This window comes from Struthio camelus, chromosome 11 (assembly GCF_040807025.1).
Source record: "Struthio camelus isolate bStrCam1 chromosome 11, bStrCam1.hap1, whole genome shotgun sequence".
NCBI lineage: Eukaryota > Metazoa > Chordata > Aves > Struthioniformes > Struthionidae > Struthio > Struthio camelus.
Genome location: NC_090952.1, coordinates 17,519,606 through 17,547,414, shown reverse-complemented (window position 1 = coordinate 17,547,414; position 27,809 = coordinate 17,519,606). Strand labels below are relative to the sequence as shown.

Here is a 27,809-nt window from a genome sequence, read left to right as displayed (position 1 = left end):
GTTGTGTTATTTAGTCACGTGGTTGGTATCTTCCATTATGTTTATGTTTATTAATAATAGAATAGAGGGAAGGAAAACTTGAAAATGGCATATACATACGGTATGCGGGATTGTATTTTTCTGGTCACAGTGTGTTCAGCATTGTTTTCTTTGTCTAACCAAATGATGCTACATTACAGAAATGCTACTCCCAGCTCTGGAAGGCTTCACCTGGAATGATTCCAGTAGCTTCATTAAATAGCAAACTCAACTCAGATTTTACACTCCTCTACTTGAACTGACTGGAAAAAAATACCAAGAGAGAGATGACCCCCAAAGCTTTGTTTCATTGCTTGGTTAGAATAAATTCTCTTCCAATATGACATATAGATATTAACATTCTAATCATGGTCATGACAAGATAGATAATACATGAAATGACACACACAAGATGTCTGTCATCAGTGTAGAATGCAAAATCCTGAAAGTCGTTATATGAGTTGACTATTCATGTGAGAATTTTTGTGAGTAAGGTTTTTTTTTTCATGTCTTGATTCTGTGAAGTGCTGAGTGCTCTCAACTACCGTTCTGAATCTGATGTAACAATAACCAAATCATTAACCAATTGGTAAAATTTGCTTGTATTATATTGACACAGAAAGCCCCCAGATATGGCCTGCCTATTTCAGCTCCCAAATGTAATTCATAAATTCTGACTAGATGACCGGATTGCTTGTAATTAACCAGACGATGTTTTGTGCATATAAGCTTTTGACTTACATAAATGAAATTCTCACCTCAGTTACCAGTTTGTCTGAAGCTAAGGGGAAATTACTGCATAAAATTTTTTGTATTGATTTGCTTTTCCTAAAATGCCCAGGCAGTTACTGAATAAATCTATCACATAGTTATTTTAAAATTTTACCCTTAGGGAGAGCTGATTGTTTCTTAAAAACAAGCACAAATCATTGTGAAAGCATCGGCACAGGACCTTTTAAAGCTATCCCTATAGATGGTAGTGGCTTGGGACCCCAAACCACTACTCCTGGTTGCATTGCCGTTAATCCCAAACCCAGTCGCATGCAACTGAAATCCACAGCAGTAGTGGACAGCCACCCCCTCTTCCTTCTCCTAGTTAGAAAATGTTCCGTCCCCAAAGCATTGTAGGAAAATATTAAGGAGTAAAAGAGGAAAGCCTGAGAGATGATTCTCGCTTGGGAATGATGGAAGAATTTGTAGTTAAGCTGGGGTTGTATCCCCTTCCAGTGTGCCTCTTTTAGCATGCTCATACTGCCAAGGGAATAGCTATTGGGTGCGGAGGCCTTGGAAAGACACGTTCACTAGCTGTGCAAAACAAAGAACTGCGCTTGGGTAGTTCAGGTAGGCTTAGAGTTACAGAATTTCTGGCCTCTGGATTATCTCCCAGGCCCGTGCAAGTTTGGCCTGTTTGGCTGGTATGGGAAGGATGGCAGGCAAATCTGTGTTTCACTGAAGCAGTGGAAGTATATCTGCGTCAAAGTCGCTTGAAAAAAGAGTTTGTGTATCTTAAAAATAAGCATAATTCTCTGTGAACAAAACATTCTTAGGCTCTCTGTATTACACTGCGTATGATTTAGGCCATTTTGAATATTATAAAAAGTGCATTTCAACTTAAATTTTGTGGTTTTCTGAGTTCTGACTGTATTCCTCTGAGAATACATAAGTACCTCGCTAAAATAATTTTTCAAGTTATCCTCCCTAACCTAGATAGCCTGAGTTACATATTCCAAGCCTCTGTGGCAGTGAGATTTAGTTCAGGCGGGTTTGTACAACTTTTCAGTAAATTACAAATGTGTCTTTGAATCTTGTATATATTGCATACGACAGTATTCACCTCTGAATAAAAATCTCTCTCTTTCATGTCACTTGCATTATCGTAGCACTCGAGTGCTCCAGTCCTGGCCAAAGACTCGGTTGTGCTAGCCACAAGACAGAAATTCTGAACTCTCTTGCGTAGATCTAAGGGAGTATTGAGTCAGAGAGATGCCTGCTGTATTACTTGTGTGAAGAAAATATCAATGTGCATTAATTTTTAAATAGTCTCGTTTTTCGTTCGAATTGTTGGGCCATATGTTATAGACCTAAATGTTTCCTCTTTACAGGGCTATGTCCTGATACAGAGAGTTCTGTTGACTTCAGTAGGATTACTCTCTTGACTGAGCCTTGAAGGATCTAACTCAAGTAAATGGAGTGTGGGAGGAGGAATAATCAGCTAAGTTTTCCACAGCAGTTAAAATTTTGAGATTTCTTAATTATTATGATAGATGCTAAAAAGGTTTTTTTTCCTACTTTGATTTCTTTTTCCTGGTGCTGTTATGTTTCACTCTTGGGAGATTTGGAAAACTGCTTCAGGCTTCCTAAACTTATGCAACACTTCCAAACTGGGAATTTGACCTACCTTGAAGTTTTGCTCTTACCCCGTTAAGAATATTTCCAAGACTTAACATCAGCAATATAAATTTTCCAAGCGCTGCCAACGGGTTAGGGGAAGAAATGGTTTGTTATGAACGTTGAAAGGTGAGGAGGAATAAATAGTATGCTGTTGTGCAGTTAACTAACAAGTTGCCCAATCCTTAGATTAGATGCAATGAAAATTTTGCTTGCTTAGGTAAAGAACCGGACATGGAGATTTCAAGTAACATGTATAAATTGTTGTTTGTCCACAATATGGAAGGTGCCTTTTGTTTGTAGGCAATGCTATATATATGTGTGTGTGTGTGTGTATACACACATAGGTGTATATACACACACGCACACAAGTATATAAACATACAAGTATATATACCTACATACTTGTGTAAATATCTGAAGGGAAGGTGTCAAAAGGATGAGGCGAGACTCTTCTCAGTGGTGCCCAGTGACAGGACAAGAGGCAACGAGCACAAACTGAAACATAGGCAGTTTCATCTGAAGATGAGGAAAAACTTCCTTACTGTGAGGGTGACAACACTGGCACAGGTTGCCCAGAGAAGTTGTGGAGTCTCCTTCCTTCAAAAGCTGTCTGAGCACGGTCCTGGGCAGCCTGCTGTAGGTGACCCTGCTTGAGCAGGGGGGTTGGACTAGATCGCCAAAGGTCCCTTCCAACCTCAACCGTTCTGTGATTCTGTGAATGCTAGGAAAAAAAAATGAAAGAAACATTTGTTTTTGAAAATGAACAAAAATGATGTCATTTGTGGATTTCTGTAATTTAAAAAATGTGCATTTTGTGTCATTCAAGAGCTACTACCCTGAATAGTAGTCTAATTTGGCTTGTTTGGTAGTTCCTGTGTACCATTCATTTCATTCTACAGATTTTCTTCTCTTTTTTCATCAGAAAAACAAAGCACTGGTGAAACAGCGTACAGCAGTTTATACTAGCTGACCTTAGTATGTAACATAAAAAACTATAAGGAAGAGACAGTGTTCTGTGGTATAGAGGCTTGCCATCACTGAAGATCTAGTCCAGTGTGTTCACTCTGATTTGTATTACAGTCTTCTGGCACTTACGGAAAATAAGGACTAATTCCCGCAGCTCTACAGATAGGTGACTGAGAAAAAACACTCTTAAAACTGAGAATCCAGACTCTCTGCTTCCAGATTCCGTGTGGTTTATTTCCTTTTGGATGGAAAGGCCATGGCTTGAAAACATTTCTAGCTGATAAAGGCCAGTGGTCCTCAATATGTTTACAGCTGCTTCAGATAAATTTGAGAATCTATGTAAGCCTGAGCTGTGAGCATAAAAGGTTTTGGAGCTCAGACTGCAGTAATCACTGAATCTTTACTTATTTTCTTCCTTACAGGGCACTGTTCGGAGGATTATTATAGAGAATCCTGAACAGGTATGGAAACTGTTTAGTTCTGGCCATAATTCTGATTCTGAGATCAAATAACTAGGAATTGAAAATACTACAGAATTGCTACACAATTAGGCTTCCCACTCTCAGTGGTTAGGTCTATATTAATATGCTTCAATAACATTAGTAGCAGAGATGAATTTCTAGCTGTTTCTACCCTGTTTGTTTCAACTGTTCTCTAAATGGGAGCACAGTCGCTTTGTTTCCAAGTGGAGCAGACTGATACAAAAAAATCTGTAGAGTGACAGGAATTTTTTAAAATTTCGTTAAAAGCTATTTGGAAAATCTTTGGCTTTTTAGCTGATTCTTTTGTGATAGACTCCTCAGTGGAATTGGAGGTTTATACACTGGGCATCTGGATATCTTGGGTAAAGGTCGTCAAGTAGAATGCTTAAAATTATCCTGCAGAAACAGGCTGTAAGGAGTCTACCAGGCAGTCTTTCTACCTGGCCTCAGGGAACAGCGCTGCTTAAAAATGCAGCTGTACCGGAAGCCTACTGGAGTTCTCACCTTTGCGTTTATGAGACACTAAGCAGTTTCAGAAGCCACCTGACAGTGCCTTTGGCAAAACAGTGCTTTAACCACTGATGTCTTACAGCCCAGCATGTCTGCCTGAATTGGTCACTGGTCTCTTAGTGCTACATGGGTGAATGACGAAAATGAGCAAGTTTTGTAGCTTGATGAACTCCAGTTACCGTGGCGTACCATCCACCTTATGTTATGTAGCCTGCTCATTTTCTTCGGAGTCTGGCAGGATTCTGTGAGGAAAAAACAGTGTAATTGATTATTTTTTCACCATGGTGTAAAGGTGAGAGGCAGTATGTATGTGCGTGTTGTATGGATGTTGCAGAAAAATCTGAGTTCGAGACTATAAAACACACACCCACTCAAATGTGCATATAGGAACAGTGTATCTCAAAGAACTTAGGATTATAAAAATAGAGGATATTTACGGAATTTTAAGTGCATGTGTCTTCAAACTACAGGAAAGCGCCAGTCATTTTTGTCAAAATGCTACTAACCCTGAACTGGCTGTTTGACAAAATATGTGAATGTTTTTTATTAATATGTTTTACAGGAGCCATTATCCCCGTTTTTTAGAGGAGGGAATTTTTATCCTGGAAATAACGTCATCTATGAAAAAACAATAAGAAAATATGAGCTATTAAACCCCCACCAAGTAAGTTGTTTCTGTTTATTATCTATTGCAAAAGAAAATGGAGACAGTAGCAGAAACGTTCCTGTTTCTTTTGGGAACCAGTGCCAACTTGAGAATTGCGTTGTCCAGGTATAAGAAACGTTCTTGAAGTAAATGAAACAATTTCTCTGTGTGATGACAGCAGAATTTGGAACATGTGCTACGTTTTTATTAAGGCTTTCTTATTTCAAACTAATAAAGAAAGCTGCTGTTGAATCTCTGACACTCTCAGCTTGAACATGGTTATGGAACTCTTCATCTGAATACTGACTGCGCATTAACTTCTTGCAGTAGCTCCACAGCAGAATAACCTATATCGAGTTTTATAAAATTGGATTGTAAAGACTAATTTTAACTTTGACTTTCAGTCTTTCTTGAAAAATTATTTTTTGGTGCAGCTATCTGAAATTTCACCTCAGATTTGGTGTTTTGTCAACAGCAAAATTGTCATTTCCCCCCCCTTTTCTATTGTTCTGAAATACTGTTATTTTCAAGAGAAATGTTTCTGAAATGGAGGATCTTTCAGACTGATATATCTAATCTCCTTTTAAATTATTTTCTTTGTAGAACTATCTGTGGGAAGAAGGAAGAGAGTACTAATCATGTTTACCTCACGTTTTCTCCCTTTCCGCTTTCAAGAATGGGTGTCACATCTACTTTATCAATTGCTTTCATTCAGTGGGAAAACTAAAATCCAGAATTGCACAAAAACTTCAGTTTAAAAATAAAACCAAAGAAAGTGTGGAATCCAGCCCTATTTCTGATTTTTTTTTTTTTTTTTTTTTGGTCATCTAGGGTGCATTTAGATAAGCATTTTAAGTCAAATCATGAATGCAGTTTTGCAGGAAATTTCCTAGTCACCGACTACATACTGCTCTTTGGTTTACTTTGCACAGTGGTCATGGATCACACAAACTAGTTTCCTTTCAGATGCAACGAAAACAAAAAATTGTTGCAGGAGTCCACCCACTGCACCCCAACTGTTAATGGGTGTTCAGTCCTTTGAGACCAAACTATAGCTACTCTGAAGTAAAACCTCCCAAAATATGTAGAATGTTGTGGACACCAGGTCCTCACTCTACTCTTCCTGTGTCACTTACTAATCTTGATGTAGTTTCTGTGCTCTGACTTTGGTCTTTGGCAGAATGAGATGTTAGTTCAACCTTTTTAATGTAGCTGCATTTTAAATTCAAGTCAAAATTACCTAAAGCCTAAGATTTGCATGTATATGCAAATTCTACGTAGAATATAAAGAATATATTTTTTGAGGAAAAAAATGTAAAGGCTGTGACTCCAAGAAACCATTAAATTCTGCTGAAATCAGTAACCTTCAGTGTTTTGACTGGAGGCTACACTAGTTTCTAGTTTATTGTCTTAGGGTTTGGTGGTCTTTTTTTGGAAATAGCATTTTTCTTGGATTGGAAAAAACAAGATGCCTATGTCCTGTATATATTGCACACTCTGAAAATGGACTTACTGAAAGTGTTTACGGAGCAATATCTTGAGCCGTTTCCTGTACTAAATGTTCTTCTAACTGAAATAACAAAAACCCACTAAATAGTTCAAACAGAGCAACTAGCTTTTTTCAGTCTCTAAGCTACTTAATGAAACAGGATATACATGTGTTTTAATGGAGGTGCCCATTTCCTGAGTGGATATGTTAAGAGGAACAACATAATGAAACACAACGCGTAAGTAAAATCAGAAAAAAATGCATCTTACTGCACCTCTTATTTCCAGCTACCAAAATGTGAGGAGTTGATGAATTACAACTGTAAAAGTATGAGGCAAACTCATGTTTAAATAGGAAACAAAAATTTATTCGGATTATTGAAATACCTGAAACTGTCATCAGTCTTTCCATGCCAAAAGACGTTTTACTCATTTATGTATTCATGCTATGCTTCCATCTCGTTAAGGTGTGTTCTGTGGCTTAAAAAGTAATATTTCTTGTTTATAGGAGAAGCAATATCAATTTTCACACCAATATCAAATTCCCCAGCAATCAGATCAATGTCATGTTATCCAGCCCTGCCAGCAGTCTGAACAGTCCCAGGTCACTCATCAGTGCCAACAAACACAGACTGGTAGCCCTTGTGAAATAATCCCAGTCTCTGTGAGCGATGACTGCAGAGGAAATACAGTGAGGAGGGTAACAGTTCAGACATGTGAACCGGTAAGAATCACTTGCTGAATGCTTTACTATTCACCTGTATTTTTGTTTTTTTTATGGAAAGCACAAAACTTTACAGGTGGATAAAATTATTCATCCCTGACCACAACAGTTTTGCTTAAAATCATAGCAAGGTAATTAAGTACCCACTGTAAGTAAACAGCAAAGTTTGTGCATCTGTTGCAAGTAACTTCTTTGCATGCAGAGACTCTAAATGCCGTCTAGAACTGCCTAAGTTTTGCCTAGGAAGGGTACTATGATGTTGTCTAATCAGGCTTATAGATTTCAGAGGACTCAGATGGACATGATTCTTAGCTTAAAACAAAGAACTTAACATGGTTTTGTTTCTTTTGATCATATAGCTTACTGTAAGATAAGAGCAAAATATATAAAATTCATGTCTAATACACAGACACTTGTTAGATAGGTAATTTTTTAAATCCAGATATGAAATAGGTGTATTTTCTGAGGAGCCTTTTCCTGTGAACCTTTGCATCTTTGCAGGCGTAGAGGCGGAGTAAAATGATGTGAACTTTACGCTTACAGCTTTTGAGCCATTTAATTTTTGAACTTGATTTTAAAGTTTGTGCCTTTCAAACCCTAGGAATGAACAATAAAAGAATTATGCCTTTAGTTCTGGAAAAAGTTACAATTACCGTATAAGCTGGACAGGCATAAAATTCAGAATTGCTCTCTATCTAAACTGATCAATGAGGATTTGAAATATATTGCAATTTGATGTAGGTGTATTTGACATAGATTCACTGGAAGTACAAAACTAGCTTCTTTCACTCTTCATTTTACCCGTTCATTAGCTTCCTCCAGTGGGTTCCACCTTCTGAAGTTTCTAAGGGTTGCCAGAGGCTCACTACACGTGCATACTACTATTTTTTGTCAGGGGGAAGGGGAAATGTAGTAGTCCCTTTCTGTGCGTCTATTCATTATACAGATGGCAAGACAAGCATACTTTAGTGACGTTAGCGTTAGACCTGTGTGGTATTTCCCATAGCCAAACACTACAGTAAACTAACTCAGGTAAACTCAGTTTGGGCTAGTTTAAATTCTTTCATTGTTTGCATACATAAACATTTTAACTTAAATTGGAGGTGCTTTAAGGTCTTGTTGGACTTGTAAATCAGTGCCTTTCTGTAAACGCTTCTGAAATTGACCCTGGGAAGGAATCCAGGAACTTCTCAACTCAGCCATCGGATATACTCCAATGCATGAATGTAAGCAAAAGCAGTGAGAATACAAATACAATTTTTGCAGTGGGGAATCTTGCACCTACTTGAGGTGCATCTGGGTGCTGTTCATAGGGGTTATCCACTATAGGTGTGGAAGCGTGTATATTAATGAAAGATTTGCCAATTCTTCACATTTTCTATGTTAGAGTAATGATGATGTCACTGCTGTAGGAGGAGATACTCCTTGGCCTATTCTTGTTGCTGTAAAATAAGTCATTTATGTATTGAAAAACAGAAGACGTGGAAGATGCAAAACCTAGGAAAAGAGTAGTGTAAATAAATTGCAAATTAATAACAGCAAACAAATCCATCATGATCGTAGCGTTCAGCTTTCATCCTGAAGAAGGGAACTCAACTATGGTGTTCTTGTGTGCGTGTCTTGTGCATCTTCTGTTAGGTGAGTTGCCCTCAGGAAAATAATGACCAGCTGGACTGCCGCTACTTTGGTGAGCTGCTTGCTGAACTGAACCGCAAGACCAATGACTTGTACAGTTGTTTACTACAGCATGTGGAAAAGATAGGAGGAAGGTATTGTCGTTATATCTGTTCTATCATTTTGGTATTCCACAAATCCTAGGAATGCGCAGTTGAGAGCTCAATACTGTTTGTAAGTTGATTTTTTCGGAGAAATAGAATTGGAAGTGTATTTTACAGTAATATAACTTACTGAGTACCTGCGGATATAAAGCAAGGCTGTAGGCCAAATAAATTAACTGAATTCAGTGCTCTTTCAAATTGTGTAGACTAATACGCAATAAAAATTATTTATTCCCTGGCTATTAAAATAGTAGATAGAACAAACTTAAATATGCTTAGAGCATACTGTTAAGATATATTTAATGATGCAATCCTATTACTAGTCCTGAAGAATGAAACAACTGTTACATCGTGGATTAAAAGATGGTCATGGTATATAGCATGATGTGCGCTATCTACAGGCAAATTAATGTCAAGTATGTCTTCTGCAGGGGCCTATAGATTATTTGATTTTGAAAAGAAATGCACTCTCAAAAGTTAGTAATCTCTGAGTCTTTACAGGTCTTCTTACCCTTCTCTCACAATTACCGTTATTTCATTCCTTTCCCCACCTCTCACCTGCTCTCGTTTGGTGGTACTCCATTGAAATAAGCAAAAGGGGTCTGAAAAAGAAATTGGCATAGCATGTAAAAAGAGGAATTTAAACATCAAGAAGAATCCTGACACTCCTAAACAGTTCAGGCGTGTCAATGTATTGCAGCGCTGTTTTGGGCAAAGCCGTTACCCAAGCCAGTTCTGAATGTAACTGGGTTGACCTAACATAATTGGGATAACTGCCCAACGAAATAGAGGTAGTCTAAGGGAAGCACTGTGCTAACTACACTTCTGTTAGTATTCCAGTCTACTCAGATATCTCCGTATGGACTACTGTTTAACAACTCATATTTACCTGTCACCTTAAAAGGAGTATAAAGAGCTCTGTTAGTACCTTAAAAGATGGTCTTTTTATGGTTGTGAATGTGGTCACAATTTCCCAGTTACCAAGAAGCGTTCTGTTAATTGGTCCCTTGGATTTTGTCTTATAGGAACCATGACATTGAACTTACCAGTCAGGTAAGCAGCAGGCATGCTCTTACAAGCTGTTTTCTAACATTTCGTGTTAGTAAGAATTGTGTGGATCTTCAGTTTTGAAGCAAATTAAGTCCAGTCCAGTGGAACTGAAGGATGTGGTCCAGTCTGTTTAGTATAAAGATGACAGTCTGTGTTAGTTAATGATTCCTGATTGCTAATAACGTTAAGATTCTGAAACCGACTGATAGGCGTATATTTGCAACAACAAGTGAACTTTAATATAATTTGCATTATTCCAATACCTTATCAGAGTACAATTTTGAAAGTCTTTCCTCTTGTGCCAATTATGGTTTCATTGTAAAACGGACTTGCAGAGCTACAAATGTATACAGTATGCATTTCTTGTAAAGGATCTTTCACTCTCTTGCCAATAGAGAAGCTGTTTAGCAACATGTACTGCTATGCATTAGAAGTGGCGAATATTGCCTCTCACAGAAAGAAGAACTTAAGTTGAGAAAGCAGACTTGCTACGTTTACCAAAAGCTCCAGCTATGCTGGATTCATTTTTGAGAATCTGGCAGTACCGTGTCATTGTAACATCACATCCCCATATCATATCATCAACACATTTATTATTTTTAAAGGCATCATGTGTATGACAGAAATATTTGCTCAGGATTAAATGACATGATGCAATGCCAGTTAATCACTGGCAGTATCTCTTGTGGCACGTTGGTCACGGTTTGTTTACTGACAGCGTGTTACTTAGAAACGTGAGATGTGATTGTATCACAAACTCCTTGGAGTTCTGTTTTAGTGTTAACTGCTGTTTCTGAGAGAGGATCGTTTCGAACACTGCTTTTACAATAAAAGTTAAACTTAATGATTCAAATATCCATCTAATGAAAATATACTTGACGTTATCACTTCATCTGTTTTTTAATGCCACACATATATAGGATTGCACGTCTTCTGGATACACTTTGATCTATTTTCATTGTATTTTGCCTAGTACTAAATGTCTTTCTCACAGTAAAGAGATGTAGTTAAGGAAAAGACATTATGATCTACCAGGCAACATTCTTAATGAAGATGTCAAAGGCAAATAATCATTCCCCCTCCCTCCCCCCCCCCCCGGCCCCGCTTTCTCCCTTCTTTGCTTAGATTGAAGATGTTGAAGATTTAATTCCCAAAGGACTGTCTGAGGCAACAAAGCAGCAGATTCGTTATCTCCTCCAGGTATGTGAATGGGGTGGAGGGTATGTATGGAAATGAACAGTAACGTGGAACAGTAGAAGCTGGCTTACACATACTAAGGAATGTGTCCATAACATGCTTTACTCCATATTCTACTTATTCCGTTTATTCTAATGCAGCATGTCTGAAATCATACAGATGGCTTCAAGTGACATGTTGTGGCAGCTGCTTCCAAAGATTGTGTATTTTAAACAGAGCTTTATTGCAGCTTTCTTGCAGTTTCACTGGAAACAATCTTGACTGTTAACAAATAATTAGATGAAAATGCTGGTCTTTCTGTTTTTATTTTGTGCTTTATATTAAGACTTTACTTTAAAAGTTAAAGGTGAACAGCAGGCGTTTTATTGAATGTTAAATTGGCTATCAGTTACCTACTGCATCTGGTGTTTATAATCTATGTCTCATCTTCCACAAATATTCTGGTTAAGCATGTATAACATGTTGCTCATGTCTGTGCATGCTTATGACATTCAGTAACAAAACTCAACCATTTCTGTTTTGATTCCATTTATAAATGGATTTTGTTTTTCTCCTCGTCTCATTCTTTAGCTACCTAGCCATCGCAACCTATTTTTTTTATTCAACGCAACAGCCACATAGACGTGGCTGAAAGGTAATCGGGCAAGAATGCAAGGTTCTGATAATGGCGGTTCGTTATAATACTCTTTGTCGTTTGTTTTTTAGAATAATACTGACCTACGTGAAGTGTTTTAAGGTAGCTGTTTGCAGTTGGCACTCACCTTTGATAATCCATTAAAAAAACAGCGCTGTAGCATGAATGCCAGCGTTGACTCGAGAACAGTGTACCATTTGAGATTTAGGTATGTTAGAAGAGGATCTAAAACAACCTGCACTGCTTAGGCAGATGTGTCTAAATCTTATCTCCCTGGGCTAGATCCTACCTGAGTGCTACAGCGCAGAATCGCTTCCTGGGGATAGGTTGAAATTTATGTGAACAAAGCCCTGAGCTGACTGGTCTGACCTCACAGCTAAGCCTGCTTTACACAAGAGGTCAGACAAGATGACCTCCTGAGGTCCCTTTCAACCTGAAGTATTCTGTGGTTCTTTTAGGATAGACAAGGACACTGACCAAATTATTTTAGGACCTCAAGTTAGAACACTGTCCCAGAGAAGCAGGTTCAGTTGACCTCTATGTGGAAGAGTTGAATCCTGTATTTCCTGTTTTCTAACACGTACCTGGTTTTATAGTCTCACACCTATGTTTTTAAAAAAAAAAAAAAAAAAGGCAGATAAACTTCTTTTGTGGAGCCAGATTCTGTCAGCATACATATGAAGTGTGCTCTCAGACAGACCACAGCTACTGCAGGTGTCTTGAAGAGATCGTTTTGTGGGGTATGTTGTTAAATCTGAGGAGGATTTTGAGCTAGCTGTCAAGCCCTTCAGACAAAGAGGGTTCTGGGTTGGCACGGACACTCAAGTCTAAGAGCATGGAGATTTTCACTGTGAAAGTACACGACACCTACAGAATTCAGCCATCTCTAGAACTAAGCAGTTGCTGAGTGGGGACTTACATTTTTACGTTCTAAATTTAACCATTCTGACTTGATTCCTTCTTTTAATCCAGCCCCAATAGCATAATTCACAACAAAGACAACAAAACTATAAGTAAGTCAAAACTCTCATTCCACTTTAATTCGAATAAAACAGGCAAGTTACACTAGAAACGTCGTTTGAACCCTCCGTCTCATAATAGCACCACTAGGGCTAACAGATGTAACACGGGTTAATCACCGTATTGAAAGAGATCTTAATAGCTTTCTTCCATTTGAGGGATCAAGACATTTCTTGCATGATGTTAAGAGAAGTACTGGAGGAAGAGAAACAGGGCAAGGATTTCGTTTTGATCTAGATATTAAAAAATAAATCTCTTGCATAGGATGTTCAGCCTCTCTAGATTAGTCAAAAGTTTGAGAATTACTGTGTGTGGTTTTTTTCCCCTCTCAAATATTAGAAGAGAAATTTATCATGAAATGCAACAGTTAGTTTGTGTTCTAGCATGAGTTAGTACACAGCTTTTTACAGTGTATTAACAGAAAAAAGGAAAGAGGGTTAGTCTACTGTGCATTATCGCTTTTCTTTTTCATGTAGGTAATTCCTTTAATCATTGGGAACTTTTTCCCTTGAAAGGAAAAAGGCCTGTTATGCATTTTTTATATTTTTATATATATATATATATATATATATATATATATATATATATATATAATTTTTATTTAATGCTCTGGCCCCTGGGCTGAAAGCTTGGTTTAACAGATCTCAAAGATGATGAATCATTCCTCTGTGGCTTCTCAGGTAGGGTGCTGCTTTTTTAAATCACTATAACTCACAGAGCTGTGAACTCTCAGAAAACCTGATTGTGAAATATTGACCCATTTATTTTTCCCTTCATTAGAGCACAAATTCAGCTCTCCTTTCTTCTGTAGCTCCTTCCTTTTTAAAAATGTTCTATCCTGTATTATAAGGCCCGATAGTTCAAAAATTGTGCTATTTGCAGAACAAACTGAAACACATGAAAATGTGTCTTTCTTAGTGTCTGCAGTTTCTACAATGACTTGGCAGCGGTTCTAGGAGTAAAAGTTATTTTCAGCTATTCAGTTATTTCAGCAGTTCTGTTCTTTTACACATTGCTAAGCATACTGTAAACGAAGCTCACTAATAAATCAGAAGAATACGTATTTTTCATTTGTTTTCTTTCCTCCTAGATGAGAGTGACATCAGATAAATCATTGAGGCTTGTGCTTTCCACTTTCAGAAATTTACGTGAAGAGCTTTGCCATTTACAGGATGATTTGGGGGTAAGTCACACTTCAGCATGGAACAACAGTTCCCTTGTTGATACCTGTCAGCGAAGAAAGTCCATTGCAATGAAGTTTAAAACTTAAAACTTTAATATACTTCAGTATGAACTGTGAATTTATTAATAGCCTTGCATGACTTGTACAGTGGGATGAGGTTAGAAGATTTTTCTGTAGCAGTGGATTTCAAGTTTTTAATTTGTAGAACCAAAAACACCAAAGACACACTTTCAAAGGAAGGAAAGACCCTGAACAGTGAACTTAAGATTTAGAATTTTGAATTACCTCATTACTTAATGTTTCGCTACTTGATTACCTCATTACTTAATGTTTTTACTTTTAACATGGACAAGGCATACACCAACTGCTTATATACTAGCACTGTTCCAGGAAGCAGGGGTCCTCAGTTCCATTCACTCCTAACTGAAAGTTGTATCCCCACTTACAGAAGGGCTGTTGTCAGCTGGTACCTTTAAGAACTCCAAAGATTCCCCGGGGGGGAGTACCAGAGTTCAGAGGCTGCAGTTCTACAGCTCCAATTCAGACTGTAGATAACTGCTGTTCTGAAAGCAGAAAAATTCTCATGGCAGAACCTTCTCTTAGTCAGCTTGGAAACTTTGACAACATTCTCTTTTAAAATGCAGTATTAGGAGAGAGGGAGTTTTCCCTGTCATCCTTAACATAAAACAAGTAGTCTGTGCAGTGAAGTGGTCTTTGTTTTAGATTTTTGTTGGTTTCTGTTCAATAGCTACAAATAATTCTTTCGGGGACAGGCTGAAGGAGCAGTATCCAAGACTACAGTGCTTGCCACGCAACAGGAAGCCACACATACTACAGTGATGAGCAGCTCTGAGCCATGCAGTACAAAAACAAAAGCAGTCCCAAGAAAACTAAAGATTTTCTCAGTTCTAAATCATCACTTATTAATTACTCGTTCCTTTGTATTTTGAAGGTGGGAAAGGTTTACTGAAGAATTGCAGCTATTGACAGTAAACACTTTTGTCTTACAGAAATTAGAAACTGACAACGTCTGTCTTAAGAAGGATTTGTCTTTTAAAGATTCTCAAGTGAAAGAGTACGAAACTATGTTGACTTCCTTGAGAGCAAATAATCGTCAGCAGCAGGTAAATCTAAAAACATTCTCAGTATAATTGCAGTTATCCAAAAACTAGCCCGTATGCTGGCCTTTGAGTATTTTGAGTAATTAACGCGTGGTATATTCCAGCAAGGACTCAGAGACAGTACTGCAAAATGCCACTCTCTGGAAGAACAACTTCTTTCTCTTCGGCTCAGTGAGGGAGAAAAGGATTGTAAGTTAAAAGAACTGGAGTACTGCAAGCGTGCCTTGGAGCAAGAGATCCAGAACCTGAAACTACAGGTAATAGGCTCATTTTTCTGTTTACAGAAGCTGTTACTCAAATTCAACGGTAGTAACACAAAGACAATGAAGAGCAATTAAACTTACTAACATTCTTTTAAAAATAAAAGCTATTTTTCATTTTCTGTAGACCTGTTCTAATCCAACACTTCAGACCACCACAGATGAACTCTCTAGCCGGTACGTAGAGATGATCAACAACTTGAGAGAGGATAAAGATCGTGAGATCCGCAGCCTTAGGGTACGTTGATTGACTTGATATGAGTGTATTCCTCACCTTGTATTGACTGCAGGTATATAGGTTATTTTTTAATTAAGAAAGAGAAAAGATCTACCACAAATGTACTCTTTAGATTTCTGCAATTACCTTGCATGATATTAATGACTGATCCAAAACCCTTGTGGTAGAACACAAAACTGTGATTAAAAAGAATCTAGAAAATAAAGCTAAATCTGTTGTATTAATATTTTATCATCCTGGAAACCAGTTTGTTCAGTGTTGCAAGTTACGAATGTTGAATTAAGTCCAACTAGTACTCTCCAAATTTATTGTGCAGCCCAACCTTTTCATTTAAAAGTGATCAGGTCTTTTTGTGCATGTCTGTGTGTGTGTGTGTGTATGTGTGTATATATATATATTAAAAAAAAAAACATATATATATATATATATATATATATATATATATATGCATGTATATATGTAGGGTTTTTTAAATCCTACTAATTCAAGTGTTAGTGTTCATGATTCTAAAGAAAAAGTATATCCAGAGTTGTAGATGCATGCTTAAAGGTCACCTGCAAGAAACACAGAACACTTAACTATTCTTTATCATATTTCTTTTTTAGTCTCAGTTATCACAATTCCAGCACGATATATCAAGGAGAGAAGGAAGTAACAGTGACTTGCAAATAAGGTTGCATGAACTGACATCAATGCTGGAGGAGAAAGATGCTTTTATTAAGCAACAACAAGAGGTAAGATAACATACTGCCTATGAAGATGGCAATGTACTAAGAAGTCGCTTACACCCTCCCGAATCAGAATTAGGATTTTTTTTTTTTTTAACTGATTGTTTGATGACGCTTTCCTCTGCTAGTCTTTTGGAAGGACAGAATGTTTTAGACTGTTCTTCAAGAGGAATTTCTGCAAGTATTTTGTTGTGACTTTGGTGAATTAGCAAATACTAATGCATTTGAATGTTTGTTTATTTTTGGTTTTCTCAGGACATCTTCAGATTGAAGCAAGAGAGAGTATCAGGCAATCAGTCTCCTGGTGTAACAGCCATCATCACTAAGAAGTAATGTAGTTGTTCATTTTTCTTTTGATTTCCATTGTATAGTTTCTATTAATTAAATCCTTACATCCTGCACACTTCTTAACACTCTGTCTCTTCAGCTTTTTGGAGAAAAAGTCAAGCTAGAAAAACCTATCTAGGGTGGATTCAACACAGATATTCCTACTAAGCATCGTAATAGCAATTAGAAGAGTAACCAGTATGTCAAATTGATATTTAAAAGACAGTTTTTTAGTTACTACTAGAGATATTTGGGGTTTGATAACGAAACTAGCAGAATTATAAACTTCATGACTTAGCTGTAGGTATGCAGATTTTAGTGTTGTATTTTACAGGATTGCAACTCTTTTAATACAGGTATAGGAATCAGTATCCAATTCTGGGTCTCTTGTCTGATGACTACAAGGTTACATCACCAGTCAATAAATCACAAACTATTGTAATTGAGAGGACGGGAGAAATACGGAAACACGTAAGTTTATCTAGATGAACTGTACAGTTTCTGAAATCCCTAAGTACTTAATTTAACTTCAAAGAAAACAGTAGCCAAAGTTGGCTTGCAAGAGAAATCAGGAGTTGTTAACTTAACCAGGCTGCAAAAAGCAAAGTGACTTTTAAAAAAAAAAAAAAAAAAAAAAAAGGCAACATGACTGACTAAACTCAAGGGGCTGTATTTATCTGGTGCAAAACAGCGATAATTAATAGGTGGTATACAGAAAAACAATCTGTCATTTTTTCACTGACCCATAATTACCTTAACAAAAAAAGGGGTGTTGCTGTAACAGTCACCTCTGTTACCATGTACAAGGCACTTTTCTGGCCACTGGTGTCTGTACTGGGTAAACAGACTAGGGAATTAGGACCTTTTTCAGCGTTCTGCTCTCGGATGGAGAGTTTAAAGATACAGTGTTTTGAGTAGGCAGTACCCTAAATATTAATTATTCTGCACTATTATTAAAGCATATTAAGCACCATGGAAACTTCACTGAGAGAGAGCAGTGCCTGATCCAGGAAATGCAGAGCAGTGGTGGTTTTTTTTTTTAATAGAGTTATTTAAAGTAAAATTAGAAAACAAGATGGCAGAAGCTGTTTATGTCAAGTTTGAATATGAGGTAAACGCTTGAGAAGGATAACCGTGGCCAGTTTACAAACGTGTTCCAAATACTGGAATTTGATGAAGACATCTAGGGACAGAACATGGAAGAGAAGCACAAATAAAGGAACGTAAGGAACAGAGTAGCACTAGCTTTGTGGGAGACACGACCAAGAAAAAGACAGTTTTGTGAGCTGACTAGACCAAGGGTAAAACATCTGGCAGGTTCAAAAAGGATATGTGAGATGTAAACCGAGGTAGGACTAAAAATAAGATACTCTGCAAACAATGTTTTATTACTGATCTCTAAAACTCATTCAGCTGCGTTGCAGCTGAATGCAATTACCATACCTAATAACATGTTAAGGAAGTAATGCTTACTGTAAAAGAACAAGCCAAAAACCTCTCCTACCTTATTTGAAAAGTTAGTCAGTCATACTTTTCATTATAAGGATGAAAAAAGAGGCGCATACTCAGCCTTTGAATAGAGCAAGGTCATTAAATGAGAATTGCTTGTAGGTGAAGTTTCTCGAGGTCTCTAGTGCAAGTTTCAGGTAAAACAAAATTATTCTGTTGCCAGGCAGCACTTCTCAAACTGCTATCAAGTTTAACTTCACCTTTACTCCAAGCTTCACATGTAGTTTCTTGCTGTGTTTGTATGCTGTTAGACAACTCATTATCTACTGATTACTGAATAATAATGCTGATTCATAGGTAACTGAATAGTGTAGCTTATATACTAAAAGTAAGTAGCATGTACATGCTACTGTCATTCAACTAGCTATTATTTATCATGCTGAGTCCCTTAAAGATACTCATTGTCTTGATTTTTCAGTGCATCTGAAATTTGGAATTTCATTCTTGGTGTCTTTGATCATATTTGTATTGGAGAATTCCAACTTCTATGGTAGAAATTTTGTGATGTTTACTTCTTCAGTATACAATAACTTCCTGTTCTTGGTGGTTCTCATAAATATGAAAAAAGCTTGTTTTTCAGTTTCCTGGAGACAGCGAATCATGCCAATTCTGACATCTGCCCCTTGCTAAACAAAACTGTTCACAGTTTAATGATTTGACTTTGACCTTGATGCTACTAGTTGCTATAGCACTGAAATGGGTAGCGTTTGTTATGGAGAAAAGGCTCACTGGCCATTTAAGACACTTACTTACTTACTTACTTACTTACTTAAAAATCAGATTAAGTTAGAGAAATAACTATATTCTCAAATGAACCATGCTTTGTATACCCAACACAGAAATGTTAGGAACATGCATATCTTCTGACAGACTGCTTTTGCTTTTTTTTTTTTTTCTCTTTTTTTTTCTCTTCCAGGATTGAAAGCTATCCCTTAGCCAGAGTTGCTTAAAGGATTTCACACCAAATGACTAAAATTGCTTTACTTTCTGCTATTTTGCATCAGTAAAAGATTCAGGCTGACACTGAGAGAAAGTGGGGATTGCATTAAGAATGTGGAAACAGGAAAGATGACTATGGAAAATGCTGTCTTAACCTCATCATAAAGAACTGAGTTCCCCATGTTCTTCATAATCTGCTGATAACATGTTATACTTTCCATACACTTAGTGTTCTCTGCTGAGAGAAAAGTTATTACCATCCTTCTGTAGACTTAAGTTTTTCCTGACAGTCACTTCTTGACTAACTTCACTTCTTCTGTCAGTCTTGCAGTATTCTAAGAGACAAAAGAGAAAAATCTGATACTGATACCTCTTTGGGAGGCTTCATGGCATGTTCTTCTGTCCTGTCTACTCATATAATGAGTAGGCAAGAATGATATAAATTTAAGCTACATACATATCCAATGGCTGGTTTCAATACAGATTCAGAGATTGTCATTTTTATCTGCTACTGCCTAGTCAAGATGAAGCAAAACCCAAGAACAACCTTCAGGGGGAGCTTTAACACTAAAAGGCACCTCACCGAAAAACGCAACTTAGTGTTTTAGCTTCTTGTAGGTAAATCTAAGGAAAAACTGCTTAACTTGCTCCATACCTACAAGAACTTATTCAGCTCACGGTTATGGAATTAGCAGGTACCAAACTTACTTACTTATCTAGAGTTACATAAAATGACTGGGCCAATTTTTAAGGCATGTGTTTGAGATCAGAGTTAGTATGTTTTTAACTGAAGCTCTTATAAGCCCCCAAACCAGCCATAGCTATGTATTTTACAGTCGCTGAGCTTTGAGTATTTCAAGAACTTGTTTTTAATAATAGGGAAACTTACTTAGTATGAAAATAGCTCTTGGACTAAATCTTACTATCCATCAGACCAATCTTCCATTTACAGGTTTTGCTCCAGGCAGGACTACAGAGGTTGTCTCAACTGAATAACTAACAAACGTAGTGTGTTTGGGGGAGAGGGGAAAGTGCTAAGAATCATAAGGGAATACTAAAACACTCTCCAATCAAAAGGTGCTAGCTCTGTATCACAGGGTTCTTGCTTTGCTTTATTTCTGCAGGCTTATATATTTCTGTTCACAAAGAACGTATCTTATAGACAATGTTTAACAGTGGAAGAAGAACCCTGTACGCTATGTGCAACTATGAAATAAACATTAAGTAAGTGTAACCCTCTGGCTCCTGTGCGACTGTAGTGGAAACAGCTGATGTCTATGTATGTATGTGACTGATTGATAGGCTGGCAGTGTTTCAGTGGTTTGATGATAAGTGGGTGTTCTTTGACAACTTGTTCCTCTACATGTATCTTCTTAGCCAAGCACTTCTTTCTTTTACTTGTATATAACTCGAGTCTTCCACGCAGTTTAATGCTGTGAAGGCAAAGATGGCATCATGCTCTTTGGCATAAAGAACCAAACATAAAACCTGCTCCTTGCACTGCTGTTTGTTTGAGTATGTCCAGCCTCCTAAGATCAGCCTGCAGTTTCAGATGCCAAGTAAGAGTACGCACCATCAAAATACAGCCATTTTAGTCTAGCTCTAGCAAAGGAGATGATTTGCAGTAATGAAAAAAAACATAGCATTTATAGAACATCTGAATTTGCGTGAAGAGTAGCTTGCCCCATTGAACCCAACAGTTGTAAAAGTTGAGTTAGGAAATAATACAGAGTCTAAAATGACCTCTTCATTTCTGTATTATTAGCATTGTGTGCCTACACACAAAATACTATCATCACCTGATGACACAGGTTATTTTCAAAGTATATTCCAGCCCAATAAGTAATGAATGATGTTAATTAATTATACTGTCGAATGAGGTTTCTGCTTTTGTGGCCCAAACATAAGAAAGACTGTGTGGAAAAAAAAAAAAAATCAATCCATCAACCCCCCCCCCCCCCTTTTTTTAAGGCACAGTTTAAAAATGTCATGTTTAGTGCAGTTATCTGACGTAAGGGAGAGACAAAAATAACTTACTTAAGTCTTGACTTACTTACTTACTTACAGGCTGGGCATGACCAGTAGGAAGCAGTACACAAACAGTTCACAAGAAGCGATGAAGAGCAGAAACATCAGTTACTCATAGCCGTACTTTGCACTCATTTCAGTGACTGTGAGGGTTGTACATTAAATTTACAACCCAGTCTGTCAAGTAATAGTAAACCACTGTTTTCTTTTAACTCTTTATGACTGAGACTGTGTAATAACGTAATGCAAACAGTAAATGTCCTAAAAGGATAGACAAATTCAGGCTCTGACTACATGCAGAACTGTTGGGTGTTGTGTTGTAATTTCATGACAAAAGCCATGATTAGGCAAATGAGCTGTCTTGCACATATATAGTTGGCAGTATGATACTCAGAACACACTGATTGTCGCTCGTTCTCAGATAAATGCATAACAAGCATACATACTATTAGAAATGTCCCGTTTGCCAATCATGAGGACACAGAGAGAGATCGATACTGTATGATATAGCTAGGATGAGCTGTTCTTAGGCTTGTTACAGTATTTTAATGCTTCTAGGTACTGTAAATGATACAGCTGTGGCCTAGCAACACATTTTACTCACAGGTAACAATGACGCAATAGATGCTAGTCAAAAAGCAGAACTAGACTAAGAGACGATCATCTGGGGTTGGTTGTGTTTTCAAACCAGTTTTAGCTAAACAAGAAACAACACTCGTATTTTTTATTATAAAAATAAATTTTATTATTAGCTGCAGACAATAGCTCGCTCATTACTTATTTCAGTCTTGATTGCTCTGTATCTAGAATTTTTCCTTTCTCTTTCCTTCCTTCCTTTTGCTACAGTAAAATAAATAAACCATATGAAATACCAAAAGGTGATGCATAAAAATATTATAAAATTCAAAGACTTTTCACATTTTAAAAGTGATGCTAATTTGCTTGTATTTTTCTAATTAAAATAGTCATAGCGCTTCCCAGGAACAAAATTAGTATTACAGTGCTATACTACACATGTTGTAATAAAAAGTGAGTGAGTTTAAGTAAAGTAGCTGGCAGGTATCTAGCCATAGTTGCTGAGTTGCTTTATATGGAAAAGTTATTCCAATGTCTCATTTAATCCATCATTTTTCAAATTTAACATTAAGTAAGTAAGTTGTTTAATGCACAACTAAAGAAACTGTCACATCAAGGTTAGTATTTTTTTCCTTGCTAACCTAGTTAAAATAGCACAATCAGTATCAATAAATTGTGAAACAATTTACACAGATGATAGAATCTGATGATAGCTAATTGTCAACAAAATGTCACCATTCCAGTGCATCCTCTTCAACAGCAGTCGCTCCTTGCCTTATTTTAGTAGCAGGACTTTTTTGTTCAAAAATACAGATTCTGTTTTATATTGGCCACACGCTGATTCTGCTTACAAGAATTGTTATATCTATTCCAATGTTGTTCTCAAAGAAACGTGTGAATAGGACTCTTTTTGCTTTCTGCTTTAGATTTTTTTTCCACCTTTGCTTATAAACTATTGTTATTTACCGTGTTGTTATTTCAGTTGTGTTCATGCAGTTACAGGCCAACAAAATGTACTTCTTGTTTTTTTCCCCAGCTGGGGAATCTTGCAAGCATTTTTCAAATTTAACAGTCCACTGCGATTTCTGTATTTTCTCAGGAAGAAGTCAGACAAATCAAAGACAACATTTACCTGTGGTGAACAGCAGTATATACTCTGCCAAATCAGGCTATGTCTTTAGCATTCATTTATATGAAATAAACCCTAACTGCCCGAAGTGAGGGTAAATGAGTCCTTAGTTCAAGACAAATTATTTGGACTTTCATTGGTCATTATTTGAAAGTTGCTTTTATATTCTTTTCCATAACTGATTAAAGGGGTTTATCACCATGATACACATAATCCTTTTTTTAAGGGGTAGCATACACAGTTCGGTGTTTTTACACTGAAGTAGGGAGAAAATTTGTTGTCTTTCTTCTAGCTTCGGTTACTGACTTTTCCATGCAACTGAATGCGTAAAGAAACTCAGTTTCTTCAAGCCTCAGCTGCTGAAGAAATATAAGCCAAATACAGTCCTAGTTTAAAAGTTGCTGACGCCTCTAGTATTCTGTCAGAAGAATCAATACAAGCTTTGAGTACTACATCAAGGTAACTTACCTCTACCTTAAGAGTGGTGGGCTGGTGGTGTTCCATCTTTTCACATTTACTTTCCCAATTTTATTACCTTGTGGGCATTTGAAATCTGAATAAAAAAATACAGATAATGATTAAGACATGAATCATTTTTAACCGTTGGCTTTTAGTAGTTCTTGGTCCATCACTCAAATAAAAAAACGCAGTAAACACATCTGGCATTTTAAAGCAACTCTCCTGCACATTTGTGAAACTTGCTGCTTGCCCAATGAAACTTGATGTGCTTATACATCCCATAAAGCATCATACGAGCGGTCAGAGGAGAACTCCAGACGCGGTCAAGAACAGCTGCGCTGCCTTACTGTTGCACTTCCAGGCAGAGAACAGCTCTGCAACACAGGTCACCTTCCCAGGCTAGTGATAATCTGGAGCGTCGTCATATCACTATCATATGCTTGGTAAGGTAATTCACCATATTAGTGGTGCTGAACTGACACATTATGTAAAAATTTGAAGGGAAGGGCTGTTTGCCTTTTCAGCAGCTCAAAGTCTTTTTGTGAAAATGGGGCAAAAGGAAAGATATAACCTTTGGTAAGGAAAGCAAGCATTCATGAAAGATGATCATGTTTATGGAATAATACCTTTAAAAGAACAGAAGAACATATAAACTCACAACAGTGACGGGAGATACTAGTCAAGTTTTCATGAAAAGTAATAAAGTTATCATGCGACCACCAACTTTTATTGTTCTATTAAACATTCTACTCAAAAGACTTCCAAGGTTTACGGGTCTCTCTCCTTCACTAGCTTCCTACCACCACCTAGGAACTTACCGGCTTTGAGAGAAATGAATAAATGGGACCTGTCTGCAGAGCACTTTGTCCCGTCCTGGAGGCTTCATCAACGTGGGTTGCAGAACACACTCGGCTGCCAGCTCAGGGGAGGGACCTAGGCAGGGTAGAGGAAGGAAAGCAAGGGAACAGATTATACAGAGCAGGGAATCTCCGGAAGTTCTAGGACAGAAACATTTTACTGTGACTTGACTTCATGTATTTTGAGAATCGTGATGCCTCCATTGCATCAATAAACCATCACAAGTTCTCTTCAATATTAAATATTTACTGGGAAACTGCACTGAAAATAATCTAGGAACTGTGCCTCAAAATGTTGAGGAATCAACTGGAACCTCCTTCTTACATTTTACAAGACTTATATGCATTTCCTAGCAAAAGCTCATGCCAAGAATACTGAACAACCACTTACTATTAATATGGAACTTCAGATCTACCCAGAAAACATGGCTGCAGAGATAAACAACGAAGGCTCTACCTGAGGCTTATCTCCTGTTGGATGTATACCTGTTCAGATGATACATAAAAATATCCACAATTACTCAAATACCGCACACAAATTAAGAGCACTGTATATACTACCACTTCTCCAAGTTTCTCCTTGTTCAGCTGCCTCACGTTATTTTCCCTTCCCTATGCCCAAGTTCTATGTCCTTCCTTCCCCAGCGTGTGCAAGGTCACCTTTGCAACACATTCCACAGGCCCTTTTCTGTTGATTCCTTCTCCTTTCCGTCCATACATATTAGGCCCTTACTTTACTTATTTTTTAACCACCACAGCCCACCTAACCACCTCCACGCAGTTCTTTGCCTATTCACCACGTACCAAGGCAGTTACAAGAAGCTTCAGCATGTGCAGCTGTGCAGCTGTGTAGGCAGAGTCCAATCCTGGAAGAAGCAGCAGAAGCATTGGTAGGAATTTCAAAATACAGACTAATAGAAAGCCCAACCTCAGTCTTCAACGCCTCAGCAGCACAGGACGGAACTAACTCATGGCCCATTAGGAGCACATGCTCTCCCACTGCCAGCAACTACTGAATTTTAAAACCACTGCTCAAGCAGCCAGTCCGACCGTTTAATTTCAACACTGTTCGAAATTTAACAACATATGAGCAGCAAACCTTAATACTGCGTGCGTCAATTCGCAAGGCTTCTCTCTCAGACAGATCTTGTTTCCACAAGTTTTCTTCAAAGCTAGGTTTTGTTGTCCATACGCTGTCAGGAGAATAAGCAAACAATTAATATAAAGAAATACATGTTTTGAAATAGTTTAATAAACCAGTCAAGTAGAAGTGGTAAATATCAGTCAATCACCCGCAAGTCTCAATATCAATTTGAGACTTTGCCTGGGACAAGGCTGCCTGTAACCAATAGGTTAAACTTAACAACTCAGTTTCCCCATCTAGACATCACAAAAAGCAGGACCACCCACAGAAGATCATGCTAGTCTGCACTTGTTCTACAAGTCCTCCACACTTGCCCCGTAACTTTGTTGATAACAACATAGTACAACTACAGTTTTTTCAACCACTGCTCCCTCCCTCATGAAGACTCCTGTATATCCCTCACAAATGCTGATGTTCCAAAAAGGTATGAAATTCTTCTTCCTGATCAGAAAGACATCTCGTTAGATAGAATATTGCTAACTCTTAAACCTTCTAGAATATAAGGACAATGCTGAAGATGAATTAAACTTCATCCAGCATCCACCATTTCATTTCTGCCATCATCAAATATTTTTATTTTGCTACCATTAAATATGTTTTTAAAAACTTTGTGCACTTCATAGTTGCGTACTTTTAGGGAAAGAAAAAAGTAGATGCAATAGAAAACCTAGATAATGAAACTGGCATCCCACAGTACATCACTTTCTGAAAAACAGTAGATACCGCGCTCGCTCACACTGAATGAACACAGTCCCTTCTAATAGGAAGAAGTCCTGACATATCCCATAACCATAATCAGGAAGCATCATTTACGGATGCATTTGAACATGAACAAAGAAAAATACTGTATAGCTTTCTACTATATCTTTTCTCGAACTTTGGAAAAATGAGATTAACTTCCTGTGACGGTGGCTAGAAGACTTGCTGATACTTTCAAAAACTTAAGACCGTAAGCAAGAATCCAGAACTCAGAGACATATCAGATAACAACTGGAATTCAGTTAGAGATTTAGGGAATAACTCCAAATTTAAGAGAGATTATTCCATTTTATGCTAAAAGACTATTTATCATACAAAGAATTAATCTGCAGATGCAATTTTAAATCATCAGATATGTAAAATTCAAAGCCTTTCACTGCATTCCTTGAAAGACATACTACTAGTTATCCTCAAACAGACAATTCTGTGCACTCCAGACGTCGTAACTTCTCACAAGCGATCCTGCCAACTGCTCCTCCGTTTTGAATACGTCGTGATCTCCGAAGTCAACTTTAACGTACTTAACCTTAGTTACATTGCACGCTCTCACATTCTGCGGTAACTATTTGCAGGTGCACAAACAGAAACAAAGATGCCACATTTCACTTGTGACTAGTCAACAAGCCGCCCGGCATTTCATCTGCTTTCAGAGGTCCCTTTGACTCTATGCATACCCGTACACTTGCACTCAGAAAACTATGCAAGGAATACAAGCTGGTACTGCATAACTACCTACCTTTCAGTGAACAAATTGGAAATCGTGTATTCTTTAACAAGTAGCAAATGATGAATTATGTATATCACAGAACAGAAAAGCAGTACATGACTCTCTGCACATGCCAGTACATTTCAAAAACAGAGTTTAAAACACTGTAAATGCTAATATATTTCACCAGTACCAATATTAAGAGAAAACAAAACATGATTTCAGCATCTTTTGTGATGCTTAAAAGCATCAATCCCTATCGTAATCCAGATTTCAGTCCACCGTCTAAAATGCTAGCTTCTTTCCCAAAGCCTAGTTTCTTTCACTTCCAGCCCTGATGTCCTGTTCTGCACCGCATGACCTTTGAAGACTTCTTAAGCAATGCAGGATTAAGTCTTTTTAAAAAATTGTCTGTAGAATATGTTTAAAATATTAAAGTACCTGATTATTCCATCCATCCTTACGGGGGACAAATAAGCCAGCACTGATCCGCGCTTGGTCACAGAGCCAGAACAGGTGAATGATCCTCTTCAATCTGTTATGAAGAATCTCCTTCAGTCTATTCATTCGATATCATTCTCAGGAAATAAAGCGTTAACATTTTCAATGAGATATAGTTTTAATCTCTTAAGGTTTTCTGAACAGTACTGCCCCCTCCTTTGACTGCTGGACACAAAAAAGGAAAGTAGTGTAAATAAAAACAGATGAAGAGATTCATAAAGTCTGAATCATTTCTGTTTGTTAGTACAAAACCTAAGGGTTCACTGGCTAAAAGCTAGTTGGAAATCCTTGCTGAAGACTTCTTTTAAAATTTCTCTAAGTTTTTAATCCATTATTGATGCAGTAAGACAAATATTTTTAAAAGAAAAGGAAAGTAAGATAGCAATACTTCAGCATTTCATTGTGTAAACTGTTCTTTTTATGCAGTTACAAAAAAAAAAA

At 37.4% G+C, this 27,809-nt stretch overlaps 1 protein-coding gene and 1 long non-coding RNA gene across 3 annotated transcripts in view; one reads left to right on the top strand and one right to left on the bottom strand.

Moving 5' to 3' along the window:
- The window catches only part of POF1B (POF1B actin binding protein), a 23,589-nt gene extending 3,146 nt beyond the window's left edge, over positions 1-20,443 (top strand). The window contains exons 2-15 of one of the 2 annotated variants that reach the window (XM_068957207.1): positions 3,798-3,836; positions 4,930-5,031; positions 7,010-7,225; positions 8,864-8,994; positions 10,029-10,056; positions 11,179-11,253; positions 13,995-14,087; positions 15,098-15,211; positions 15,313-15,465; positions 15,596-15,706; positions 16,312-16,440; positions 16,690-16,763; positions 17,118-17,232; positions 19,187-20,443. In XM_068957207.1, coding sequence (XP_068813308.1) covers positions 3,798-3,836; positions 4,930-5,031; positions 7,010-7,225; positions 8,864-8,994; positions 10,029-10,056; positions 11,179-11,253; positions 13,995-14,087; positions 15,098-15,211; positions 15,313-15,465; positions 15,596-15,706; positions 16,312-16,440; positions 16,690-16,763; positions 17,118-17,232; positions 19,187-19,192 — 1,386 coding nt within the window. In that variant the 3' untranslated portion in view covers positions 19,193-20,443. The remainder of the gene's footprint in view (positions 1-3,797; positions 3,837-4,929; positions 5,032-7,009; positions 7,226-8,863; positions 8,995-10,028; positions 10,057-11,178; positions 11,254-13,994; positions 14,088-15,097; positions 15,212-15,312; positions 15,466-15,595; positions 15,707-16,311; positions 16,441-16,689; positions 16,764-17,117; positions 17,233-19,186) is intronic. The other variant, XM_068957208.1, reaches the window with a different exon arrangement.
- Positions 19,990-27,809, bottom strand: LOC138068756 (uncharacterized). Its single transcript, XR_011143500.1, has 6 exons — positions 27,309-27,809; positions 25,358-25,451; positions 25,063-25,124; positions 24,650-24,744; positions 24,220-24,334; positions 19,990-23,495 (listed from the first exon to the last, which is right to left on the bottom strand). It is a non-coding gene; the product is annotated as an uncharacterized lncRNA (long non-coding RNA).